Raw genomic sequence first — 13,647 nt, forward strand, 5'->3', positions numbered from 1 at the left:
ACATTTCTTAAGTCATTTCGCCTACTCGTGTCACCCAGAATATTCACAATTAAAGGGTTCATGTCCTCTTGTTTCTCGTTCTTAGCTTCCCTCTTTCCAAAATCATTAAGGATCTATTTGTTTTGTGGTCAAAATCGGAATTAGAATGATCAATTCCTATAGTTTGTTTGGTTCAAACAGGAATGAGAATGGTAATGGGAATGGGATTCCGATTCCACCCAACCAAATAGTTGGAATTGGAATAGCCCATTTCGATTCTCATTCCATACCCCTATTCCTGTGAACCAAATGGGGCCTAAATATTTTCATCTTTTCCAAGGATTTAACTTTATTCTTCTTTTTTTGTGTTGAACTTTCTTCCACATCTAGCATTTCTATCGCTTGAAATTCTTCTACACTTTAACTGCCACGTGGCCTCTCCCTACCTTGTCAACTTCATCTTCAACCTCTCGACCATCCCTCCTTAGCAACGTTTCGTGTTCTAACACGACCCAGGTCTTCGACCAGGCTCCATTTAAAAAGCATCAAAGGATCGAGACACCTCTTCTGGCTTCACTCCAACAACTTCCACCACTGCCGAGTTCAGATTCGTAAGATTGCAAGAAATGAAAATCCCTCATAACATCTTCACAACCTTCTCCATTGCTAACTTGTTCCAAATATTGAAAGGCAAACCAAATAATCTCGTAGCAAAAACTCCATTGTGAAGCATCTTGCTGTTTTAGGATACAAACCATTTCCGCACTAGAATCACATCTCACTTTGTGTCTAACCTGTCAAAATCCACTATTTTCTCTTCCACTTTCAACAGAGCTCGTTTTTTGTTGAAAGGAGCAATCACAATTCCTGAATCCATCTGTAGTTTCTTTTTCAGCAAATTTGAAATGATCCCCCAATCCAAAATCTCCTTGATTGCTTCCAAGACCAATGTTCTATCCCATTCTTCTCCGTTTCCTTCCAGTAATAGCTTTATGCACTTTGTTTGCACTACTTACAAACACTTCTTGTTCAAATTCTTTCTCTTGCTTATTCTTTGACTTTCCACCATCGGTTATTGTATTTGCATTCATCTCCACAAATTCTTGCAACTTCTAAGCAATCAAGCTCCAACTAAAAGGCATACTGATTGTTTTCTGTTGTTATCAAAAAATAGGGATGGCAACGGGGTGGGCTCGGGGAGGGTTTTGTAACTTCTAGACCCTACTTGCCTCTCTAGACCTCCCAACTTGTATTGCAATCAAGCTCCAACTAGAAGGCATACTGATTGTTTTCTGTTGTTATCAAAAAATAGGGATGGCAACGGGGTGGGCTCGGGGAGGGTTTTGTAAACCCCCCCCCCCCACCCACCCAATCATGAAAGTGCAAAACCCTCCTTGACCCTACCCTCTCCACATTCAAGGGTAGGGGCAGGTTGTGTTTAAAACCCGCCTCTAATTTCTTATTATTTCTGGTCATATATAAGCAATAAATAAGTAAAATAACACAAATAAAATCAAGATTTCTAATTATTTGATTAAGACATGTAAATAACACATAAACTATCAATTATCCTTCACATAAAATTCAAAATATTATTAAATTCAACATTTAATACATAAAGTTTATATACTTTCCAACAATATGTGGGTCAGGGAGGGTCAAGTTTAGCCTAATACCATACCTTACCTGTACCCACATGGGTTGTAGAATCCCAAAACCTGCACCCGCCCCAAAACCCGTCATTTAAGCAAAAAAAAAAAAAAACCCGCCCCATCGGGAAGGGTAGAGGTGGATACTCACTGGGTAGGGTAGGAATTGTCATCCCTACCAAAAAAACTCAATCACTGCCACGAACCATCCTTTTTTATTGTATTTCAGCATCACTTGATATCTCCTTGGAAGCTCCAACGAACTCATCTACCCATTTTTCTTTACTGAGAGACGTGCTCCATCAATGAAACCTTTCAGCCACTGTGTAGCCTCTCCTATTAAAAACATAAAAACATAAAAACATAGTTGCTCTTCTCTCTTCTCTTACTTTGAGAACCGACAGATTCTTGCTTCTTCCCTCTTCTAAGATCGACTTCTTCGATTCAATCCTTGTCTCTCAACTCTCCATCTTCTCACTGAATCCATCGCTGGATCCTTGCAACTATGTGCAAAATTCTTTCCATTTCATTGTATCCATGATATACAATATCAAGTTTTAGTTCATTTTATTGTTTAGCTTAACACATTAATGGCATTCAATTAAATCCAAAACTGATCTAAATTCTATAGATAAAATTCCATCCAAATCCGAATATTAGCAAACCTCCAATTTGATCAGACCCATTTGTGGCTCTACAAACTGATACAGCCTTGCCTTGCTTGGTAAAAGAGACTAACTGAAAATCTCATTTTTGATCGACCACGAAAAGCCCTAATTTTTAGTGAAAAAAAAAAACTTGTTTTGAGAGACCAAAATGTCCCCAACCTGGGGGAAGGCACCAGCTTAGCCTGCTGGTAAAGTTTCCAGCTGGTTGTAGCAGAGACTTGGGATCAAATCCCACCCTCACCCGGGTTGGGGGCAACATTTGAAACTCTTACACTAGCAGAAGTTAGGGAAATCTCTGCTACAACCAGAATTGGAATAAGAATAAATGACTAAATTTTTAAGGCCCATTTGGTTCATGGAAATAGGGGTTTGGAATTGGAATCCGAATTGCATTTCAATTCCAATTCTGAAGGATTTTGATTTCGATTGAGAACCAAATGGACCCTTAGTTCTTTGACAGCTCCCTCCCTTGACTTATAAATATATAATCCTTGTCAAACCTTTTTCTCAATTTTATAATTTTATTAAAAAGCAACCTAACTCAATTTAACAGAAAAAATACAAATCTTAGTGCACTAGAATTAGATATTTGGAAACTTCAAGTTATTAGCAGTTTTATTAACAATTATCATAGTCTGGAAATGATTATGGAATACTATAATGATCTTTCTTTTTTCTTTCTTTTTTTTTATTTCTTATATCTTTGGATCATAATCATCCTAGACCTCTTTCTAAGATGGCATTTGGTTCATGAGTAGAATCTCTCTATCTCTCTAAGATTCATGTAGCCAACCCCATATCATGATCATCACCCAATGATATGTGACATATGTCTATATATACCAGTGTACGCAATCAAACACCCTTTTATTCCTCTAAGGTTTCATGTTGCCATTAATACCTTCTATCATTTTGTTAAAGGGCCTTAATACCCATTTCATATAAAACATACAATGTCAATGGGGGAACCCAATTGATATATTAATCAAGCAACACAACTATTTCATTGAATAGCATACGGAGGTGCAACTTGGGTCAGTTTGGGTTGAAAATTTGTTAATTTTTGAATGAGACCAAACCCTAACTCGAACATGATGCAATTCAAATTGCGCAACCTGACTTGCAGACCTAATAGTAAATAGACTTGTCATTTTTTTGTTATATCATTCATATAGGAGCATTAGAGCCTGAACTATCTTCTTTGCATCAATATCTTCTGGTTCTATTGGGGGTCACCATCCAAACTTTAGGAGGAGCTAGAGAAATCAAACCTTTGTTCATGTGGGTAAAACTGTAATCTAACCCCAAGTACAAGTAATGTCATGGTGAAGAAATAAATTGAGAAAGAAGTTTGCTACATTTAAGAATTCTTTTGTTTAGAATTATAACATTAGCTCTATATGGTCTTTTTGGAGCTAGGGTAATCAATTGAAAATTAAGTATTATTTAAAAGTTACTTTTTATACTAGAAAATATATAATATTTATATTTTATAGAAGAGTCCCTGGTCGGCTAATCTCCTTATTTTCCTGTCAGTTCCACCAAACCCACTACCCCTTTTCAAAATGCATTTCCCTAGGAAGTAGGGATTACTTGAAGCCATAACTAAACCCAATAATATAATACCCAACAACACCTCAATATAATAATAAAGTAAGAAAATCAAAAAGCAAAAATCAAAGTATAATCAGAGATTTAAGTTAAAAACATAATTGGATAGAACACAGAGATTGGTCCATCTGTCCATCAGTCCTGTTTAGGAAAGCATCTTAGTCAACCATCAGACCAATCCCATGATCTTGACAACCCAATAATATCAACCACCTCTACCCCTTCTCAGATTGTTTGTTGATTTGGTGGGGCCCCAAACGGGTCTTTGTTTTCCAACTGTTCTGCTTTGTACTTTTGTTCACTGAAGTAGTATTACTGTAGAGCTACCTACCAGACCGTTCTTAGTGTCTACAGTGGGACGCCTCTATAGTCGGTCCAATGTCACGCAAACGGTTACTTATGGGCAACAGCTTTTCAAAAGCGCCAGTTACATTACAATACATTCCCTATTTCCCTTAATTACCCAACGGTCACCAGCGCCTCCACAGACGCGTTAAGATGGACCCCACCACTAATTCTAGAAAGACAGGGATCTAAGCATTGGTTAACACTTGTGGGTCCCACCACCTTGTCTTGCTCCGCTTGTTTTTCTCTTCCGGTACATCTGTAAACTACTAAGCTTACCTCCCCAATTCTGATTCAGTGTGTTCTACTAATGACTTTTGGTTGCTACACCTTTTGATTTGGCAGATATGGTGGGACCAATAAAAGATCATACCTTTCATCTTTACGGAAAATGCGTGGCCCACTAGTTTCTGATGCTGGGACTTGGGACATCATTTTGATCAATCAGACGGTCCTAAATCATGGGCCCACTTGAACATATGGTGTTAATCAAATTATCGAGGTCCTTTTCAAACTGTTTCTTTCAGGAGAGGGAATTGTTCATGTGAGGTTCAAGAAAAGAAAAGTGATTCATATTTTAAGTGGAGTGTGGAGACTGGTGAGTGCTGAGAGGACGAAACGAGCTTCGTTTGTTCCTGAGCTCAGTCTCATTCAGAAATCAATAGAGAGTGAGTTTCCTGTCTCATTTCGCTGAGTCCTTTCAGTTTTTCCACTGTCTTTACTACTTTTCCATGTTTTGGATCAAAATACAATCACTCATTGCATGTACTAATCAGCATTACAAGTTCAGTTTCAAGGGTTTATTCATTGTTTTTTTTTTTTTTTTAATTCATTCAGTATGAATAAGCTGCATTTTGAGTATTCTTTTAATACAATCTATGCCACTTAGCATTTGCTTATGGGTATTGTTTATCTTCTGATGCAACTTCACGTTAGCCATTCATTATTCTTCTGGTTCAATTCAAGAAATTGGTTTTGTTCCCATGCAGTTTAATTCACTGGAAATCCAGTTCAGTTTTAAGAGATGATTTATTGTTCCGTTTTTTTTTTCTGTAATTTCTTCAGTATAAATAAGCTGCATATGAAGTTTTCTTTTAATACAATCTATTAGTCATTTAGTATTTGCATATGGGTATTGTTTCTCTTCTGATGCAATCACTTCCGTTATCCATTCATTATTCTTCTGGTTCAATTCAAGAAACTGGTTTTGTTCCCATACAGTTTAATTCACTGGAAATTTCCTTAGACATTGTTGGGTGAAGAAAGATTAGTTGGTTTTGGTCCAACTTGTTACATTTTCACCATTTCTCTTCATTATATTTGATTGTTTTCCATGCGTGAAATTGCAGAATGAATGAGTTAACTGAGGATATAGAGACTGATGTGGTAAGAGCTAATCCTACGAGTTCAGATGTAATTACATGCGAAGAAAAAAATGCATATACAGGAAAGAGTGTTCTATATTCCATAGAAAGGAAGAAATCTCTGCAAGCTCGCTATGTTTATGGTTTTATATTCTTGTTAACAAATCTTATTGCTTGGTTCTTCCGTGACTATGGACATAAGATTCTCCCTGAGCTCCATTGTAAGTCAGAGTTCTCCCTTTCTTAAACTATTGAATTTCACCTATTAGAACTAATTCACCTGCTATCCTGGGGATGCAAGGCAAATATCTTTTTCTAAAAATTCAATGCTTTTGTCATAGTTGTGTAGATAATCCAATTTCTTATAAACATTTATGAAATACAATGACAACTAGCTTCATATTCTAGTGATTTCAATTCTTATCTCTTGTATATCCAACCCACCTCCCAGATATGTTCCTGAATTGTCTATGCATTGGCTTTAAAGATCTCTTTTTTGTTATTATTCTTTTTTATCTTTGATCATGCCTGCAATTCTTGGGTTATAATTGCTCCTGATTCTTTGATCAGTTTTTCTATAATGACAAAGCTTTCCTAGCCATAGTTGTCAAAACCTTACAATATGATTCATGAATCCCAAAGGTTTTGATTTAAATCTTATTTCTGAATCTTCTTCTGTAAACATCTTGTGATTATTCTATTTAGACTTGATTCTCCACTTTGTCATTTCTTCGTATGTAGATTAAAGAGCCATTCTATGTGGATGACTTGGCTTTCAAGTCAAACTTAATTATATCATCTTAGGCTTCTAGTGTACAAGTGGTAAATTCTATTGTTTATGGTAGATATGGATAGAAAACAAGGCAAGATCACTTTTGTGTATACATTTCAACTTTAGCATATCTATTTTTATTTTTCTTTTGAAAAACTAACAATGCCATTCACAATTCAATTGGATTTAACTTTCTCTATTGTAGAGAAACTGATGTGGGCCCCACAGCTGTGGGGCCACTCTGTCCGTAGGGTAGAATATACCTAGTCTATCTGTTATGTTATTCTGTTATTCTAGTTCTGTTATTTATGTTTCAGTTTTTTATATTGTTAAGTGTTATGATGTAAACACCAAGGGCAGATATGTCCTTTCATGTAACTAGCATAACATATAAATATTAAATTGAAGTGGCGGCGGCAGATTATTCAGAATCTGCCATTTCTTTCAAACCTGTGTTCTACTGCTCTCTCACTAATCTTTCTCCTCTTTCTTCTTCACTTTCTCTTCTGTTCGAACCAGAAATTCCTTAGTGCCCAAGACTGATAGCAGTCTTGATCATCTTCATGGTATCAGAGCCAAGTTAGGGTTTCTTATGTGAATCTAATACCAGCCGACCACATGAGAATCTCCTAGGACTAGAAGTTGAAAAGGTGGAGTTCGCAGATTGATTCTTGGAGATCACCAGAAGTGCTAGCAGCTGTTGGAAGTTTGTCATGGTTGCAGAGTATTGGTGGTCAGGAAGGATCAGAGAAGACTAGGGTTCAGGTAACCCTAGAAGGCAGCGAACAATTCTTTTCTTGCAAGTCATCTACTTTTCTAAGAAAAGATAGGTTGGACCTATCTGGAGAGGAAGGCTGAACCGTTCTAGGTTTTCATCTCTTTGATTCACTAGGGTTTTACAGCAAACCCTACTGTTCTGCTGTGATTAAAACCCTACTGTTTTTACACTTCGATTCAGGGTTTTACAGCAAACCCTACTGTTCTGCTGTGACTAAAACCCTACTGTTTTACACCGAACTGTCTCAGCCTTGTTTCTTTCTGCACTAGAGTTTGAAAGTGATCTTGTGGCAAGCCCTAGTGCTGGACTGAATCTTGTGATCTATCTAGAGCTGTCCTCAAGTTTATTGTTAGCATTGATCAGATTCTAGGGTTTCATATTAACCCTACTGCAAGTCTATCTATACAGTACTGATTAGATTGTGCAACTGAATTGATTACATTAAGGACTGATTAAAACCCTAATTCTGCAAAGGCAAATCAGACCTCCTTCTAAGCTGTTGTTCAGAGTTTTTTGGGGTTTTCAAACTCTCTTAAAGGGGTTAGAGCTCTACGGACAGCCACTGTTGTGTTTGTTGGTTGATTTCAGATCAGAGTTATCCCAGTTTTGTGCACATACACTGTGAATACATATCAGGCCTATACTATTTTTGATTGTGATTGGTATTCCAAGTGCTGTTTTAAGACTTAACCGAGATGGAGTTTAAAAATCAGGCAGAAGGCAGCTTTGGGAGCATCAGTTATGGCAGTGTTTCTGAGATGGGTGGTCAGATTACAACCGTAAATTCAGGTACTCTAGCTTCAGCCTACTGAACCTTGTTGGGTAATAGATTTAGGTGCATCCGACCACATGACTAGCTTGCCTTCACTGTTTATCTCTTACCATTTGTCATCTGGTAGGGATAAAGTATCTATTGCTGATGGCTCCTTGGTTCCTATTTTTGGGAAGGGGGACATTAAGTTATCAGATACGATCTCCTTGTCTTCTGTCTTACATGTTCCTAAGCTTGATACTAACCTCCTTTCAGTCAGTAGTATTACCAAACACATGAACTGCTCAATAACTTTCTTTCCTGACCGGTGTGTTTTTCAGGACTTGGAGACGAAGAAGGTGATTGGGACTGGCCATGATACGAATGGGATCTATCTGCTCGGGGAGAGTTCTCGTCGGGAAGAGTCAGTGGGTAAGAGGTCACTTGTTTCCCAGAGTGTGAGTTCGGTTATGCTTTGGCATAACCGATTGGGTCATTTGTCTTTTCGGTCCTTAAAGAGTCTGTTTCCTACTTTGTTTGAGTCTGTTGAGTTGTCCCAGTTGCAATGTGAAAGCTGTGAGTTTGCTAAACATTGTAGAAACTCTTATTCATTGAGTAATAAAAGGAGTAATCGTCCTTTTGATCTTGTGCATACGGATGTTTGGGGGCCATATCACATTCCTTCTATGAGTGGGTACAGATATTTTTTGTTATTTGTTGATGACCATACCCGGTTTTCTTGGGTTTATCTTATGCGTTCACGAGATGAGGTTCCCGCCCTGACCCAAAACTTTCACCAAATGATCCTAACTCAGTTTGATGTCAAGATTAAAGTTCTTAGATCTGATAATGCAAAGGAATACTTTGCTAAGTCATTGGCATCTTACCTTCTTACTCATGGGGTTATCCATCAGAGCTCTTTTCCTCATACACCTCAGCAGAAAGGAAGAATAGACACATCTTGGAGGTAGCTAGAAGTCTTATGTTTACCTCCAATGTCCCTATTCGCTTTTGGGGTGATGCTATCCTCACGGCAGTATATCTTATTAATCGGATTCCTTCCCGGGTTCTTGATTTGCGATCTCCTTTTCTATACCCACATGAGGAGTTGTTTTCTATTCCCCTTAAAACATTCGGTTGTACCTGTTTTGTTCAGCTTCTCGGACCCCATCACTCCAAGTTTGAACCCAAGGCCTCCAAATGCATTTTCCTTGGTTATGCACAAACTCAAAAGGGGTATTGCTGCTATGATCCTGTCACAGGAAGGAAGTTCGTCTCCATGGATGTCACTTTCTTTGAGGAGACACCCTATTATCTTCGGGTTTCTCCTCAGGGGGAGAGCAGTGAGAGTTGGGTAGTTCCTTTACCTATTCCATTGGGTGATGGGAGCTGCAATGGTGAGGGTGGTCAGAGGGATCAGGAGTTGAGGGGGAGCTGCAATGGTGAGGGTGGTCAGAGGGATCAGGAGTTGAGGGTCTATCACAGGCGGTGCAGGCAGGTTGATCCCGATCATCAGCAGTCCAGGCCAGCTCCAATCTCATCTACGGCCCCAGGTTCAGACATTACAGTCCCAGGACCCACAGAGACTTCTTCTATTGTTGCCATTTCACCTCCTACAGATGACCTTGATCTTCCGATTGCAGTCCGTAAAGGGAAACGACATTGTACCACATCTACAGCCCACTGTATTTCCCATTTTTTATCCTATGATCGCCTATCTCCTACCTACAGGTCCTACCTTAGTTCCATTTCCAATGTCTCTATTCCAAGAACAGTGCAAGAGGCCCTATCAGTCCCGGAGTGGAGAGGTGCAATGCAAATTGAAATGGATGCCCTGTTGAAAAATAATACCTGGGAGCTAGTTGACTTGCCCAAAGGAAAGAAACCAGTTGGATGCAGATGGGTATTTACTGTGAAGCACAATGCAGATGGATCCATTGAGAGGTACAAAGCTCGGCTAGTTGCAAAAGGGTTCACTTAGACTTATGGTATAGATTACTTGGAGACATTTGCCCCGGTAGCCAAGATGACCACCATTCGGGTTCTATTATCTCTTGCAGCAAGCCACACTTGGCCTTTGTACCAAATGGATGTTAAAAATGCCTTCCTGAATGGGGACTTGCAGGAAGAGGTTTACATGCAGTTGCCTCCTGGATACTATGATACAGAGACAGGTAAGAAGGTCTACCGGCTCAATAAGGCATTGTATGGTTTGAAGCAATCACCTAGAGCTTGGTTCGACAGATTTAGACTAGCTCTTGGAAAGTTCGGTTATGTACAGGCCCAGTCAGATCATACACTGTTCATCAAGAGGGTGGAGTCTTCATTGACACTACTTGCAGTATATGTTGATGATATTGTGGTGACAGGAAATGACAGCCATGAGATTGAGTCCCTCAAATAGCTCATTCATCAAGAGTTTGAGGTGAAAGATCTGGGTACACTACGGTATTTTTTGAGCATTGAGGTTGCTAGATCTAAACAGGGGATCTTTGTCTCTCAGAGGAAATATGTTTTAGATCTGTTGGCTGAAACTGGAAAGCTGGGTGTCAAACCTGCAGATACACCCATTGAACAGAACCACAGGATTAGTGTAGAGAGTGGGGAGCTGCTTGAAGACAAAGTTATGTTTCAGCAGTTGGTAGGAAAGCTCCTATATCTCTGCCTCACTCGACCGGATATTACTTATGCTGTTAGTGTTGTTAGCCAGTACATGCATTCTCCTAGAACCACACATCTTCTTGCGGCAGAATGAATTCTAGCCTACTTGAAGAGATGCCCGGGTAGGGGTATACTATTCAAAAACAATAACCACATGAAGGTGGAGGTCTATACAGATGCCGATTGGGCTGGGAGTGTTGATGACAGACGGTCTACCTTAGGATATTGTGCCCTTGTGGGAGGAAACATTGTCTCCTGGAGAAGTAAGAAACAAAGTGTTGTCTCCCGGTCTAGTGCTGAAGCAGAATACAGGTCCATGGCCAACGGAGTGGCTGAAATCCTATGGCTAAGATCTCTACTTGAGGAGTTGGGTATTGAGTATGAGAAGCCTCTGATGTTGTATTGTGATAATCAAGCAGCCATTAATATAGCACATAATCCAGTGCAGCATGACAGAACCAAACACATTGAAGTTGACCGACATTTTGTACGAGAGAGTGTCTCATCTCAAGAAATATGCCTCCCTTACATCACATCCAGTATGCAACTAGCAGATATCCTCACTAAAGCTGTATCAAGAAAGAAGCTAGAAGTGGATCTATCCAAGTTGGGAATGATAAACATTTACTCCCAACTTGAGGGGGAGTGTAGAGAAACTGATGTGGGCCCCACAGCTGTGGGGCCACTCTGTCCGTAGGGTAGAATATACCTTGTCTATCTGTTATGTTATTCTGTTATTCTAGTTCTGTTATTTACGTTTCAGTTTTTTATATTGTTAAGTGTTATGATGTAAACACCAAGGGCAGATATGTCCTTTCATGTAACTAGCATAACATATAAATATTAAATTGAAGTGGCGGCGGCAGATTATTCAGAATCTGTCCTTTCTTTCAAACCTGTGTTCTACTGCTCTCTCACTAATCTTTCTCCTCTTTCTTCTTCACTTTCTCTTCTGTTCGAACCAGAAATTCCTTAGTGCCCAAGACTGATAGCAGTCTTGATCATCTTCATCTATGATTTATGATAATATTATGATTTTTAGATCATTGAATTCCTAGCTTATTAGTACTCTGTGTCCTTTTTTTCTTTGTATTTTTTCTTTTGCCTTTTCTTGTCAAATGGTCAATAGCTTTTTTAGAAGAAAAGTTTGAACCAAGAGCAATGGTTGTGCATTTTGACAATGAATAAATCTTTGGAAAAATAACTTGTCCAAGAGAAACATTGAATGCAGATCATTTGAAAGATATTTCAATCTCTTCCTGAAAACCTCAAGATTTTGATATTTTGTTTAGAAGAAAAAGTTCATTACCAAATTCCAACTAGTTACCTGAATTTCTAGGGCCTCTTCTCTGAAACCACATTCTGTTTGCATTCCTCATTTTCTAGCTTCTCATTAAGATTTCTGATGCATTTATAATTTTCATAATCCTTAGGTGAAATTCATGATTGAGTTATTCAGGCATCTATATTCTAGATGGAACATGAATGATAACATGTTTCCAAAGAGGCAAAACTTTATATTTAACTTGCATGTTGGACCAAAATATTTAACATGTTAGATGAATCCATAATTGTAAAAAGACAAACTGATCTTCACCATTTTACATTTGTTGACTCCCTTACAATGACCCAATATTTAGTCAATTTTGTAGATTCTCTTCATCTCTGTAGTTGGAAAACTTCTGTTCCTAATCTTTCTGTTCATATATGAGGCAAAATTGTTTTCAGTTGAACACGTTGTTGGGATTCTGTTCCAGGTTTTTGTTCAAAGTTTTTCTTACTATGATTTTTTTTTCTTTTTGCAGATATAAAAGCTTGTGGAAATGGAGGAAATGATTGTTTTCATACTATGGGGGTACTCCGTGTCAGTTTAGGATGCTTCGTATCTTTTCTTCTTTTAAGAAACAAAATAATGTAAAGGGTTCTCTTGTCTTTTTAAGGATTTCTTGTGTGAGTGGTGCTTTTTTTATGGTGTGTGAGGGAGTGAGGATCATCTTAATTTTTCATTGTTTGTCATTGAAATCTTATTCTAATTTATAGTTATTTGGGATATGGTTCTAATTATAGCCTATGAGTATAAGCTACTAATCATAAATTTATAAGATATTTTTAACCTGAATACAAAATTTTGATGTCATATATTATTAGTTGACATTGATTTGATGGTGAACCTCCTACTAATAAAAAAATGATGAAAGGTTTAAACCCAATGATTGATGTTTGATATGAAAAGCTGTCAGTTCAAAAACTGGAACATTCCAATTCATATGATTTTTTTTCCTTTGCCTGTGTGGATTTTTTTTTCCATAGAATTTTCACTGATATCTTGCATATCCTTGACAAAATGTCTAGATATTTTTCTTGTTAATGTTCTTGACAACATGCAAAACCAGAAAGTTATATGGAACTCGCAATATATGGCATTCCAGATGGTGGTCATTGAAGTTTATCCTGTTGATGATATCACTGGCAGTACCATTCTTCTTCCCTTTGTCTTTCATTGAATTATATGGTAAGCTTAACGTAGTGGCATTCAAAAACATTCCAAAGCCTAAACTTTCTCCCTGCCATCTTTACCTCCATTATTATTATTATTATTATTATTTTTTTTTGCATCTTGGAGATGGAGATGAAGGTGGCAATTTGATCTTCTGATCCATGAAAACTTTCTATATGGAGTTGAGTCTATATTACCATGGCACTTCCATAGTTTTGTTGAAGAGCTTGGGATTCTTATTTGTCTATTACATATAAAAGTTGAAAGGGCAGAAATCATTTTGGAAGTTTTCCAAAACCATGGAAGTACTTCAAATCTTCACTTAAATTTTTGTTTCCGTTCTGTTGTTCAACATTGTTTTCAAATCAACCCAGTTTCAAGCCCTAATACTATGAACCATCAATACTAGAATGTGGCAAGGAGTTGTAGTAGCAGTATATAACAATTTTGTAACCATTTTCTTGCAGGTGAAGCTGCTCGCATTGGTGCAGGGTGATCTTCAGATCCTTCTCTTATATGCTTCTATTTTATGTGTCTGCTATAGGTTTCTTGAACCTATTCTATTAATGTCC

General features: G+C 38.0%; 1 protein-coding gene across 6 annotated transcripts in view; it reads left to right on the forward strand.

The window, feature by feature from the left end:
- The first annotated feature begins 4,732 nt into the window (after positions 1–4,732).
- LOC104602128 (Serinc-domain containing serine and sphingolipid biosynthesis protein) overlaps positions 4,733–13,647 on the forward strand; it is a 36,373-nt gene continuing 27,458 nt past the window's right edge. For 4 of the 6 annotated variants that reach the window (XR_016083358.1, XM_010265705.3, XM_010265706.3 and 1 more), the window contains exons 1-5: positions 4,738–4,920; positions 5,602–5,837; positions 12,384–12,460; positions 12,931–13,090; positions 13,543–13,567. Coding sequence is in view for 4 of the 6 variants with exons in the window: in XM_010265705.3 (XP_010264007.1) it covers positions 5,603–5,837; positions 12,384–12,460; positions 12,931–13,090; positions 13,543–13,567 (497 nt within the window). In the remaining 2 variants the exon portion in view is untranslated. Of the gene's footprint in view, positions 4,921–5,241; positions 5,275–5,599; positions 5,838–12,383; positions 12,461–12,930; positions 13,091–13,542; positions 13,568–13,647 lie in introns of all 6 variants that reach the window. The other 2 variants (XM_088899512.1, XR_016083359.1) reach the window with 2 other exon arrangements.

Source organism: Nelumbo nucifera, chromosome 3, assembly GCF_055504915.1.
Source record: "Nelumbo nucifera cultivar China Antique chromosome 3, China Antique-T2T, whole genome shotgun sequence".
NCBI classification, from domain to species: domain Eukaryota; kingdom Viridiplantae; phylum Streptophyta; class Magnoliopsida; order Proteales; family Nelumbonaceae; genus Nelumbo; species Nelumbo nucifera.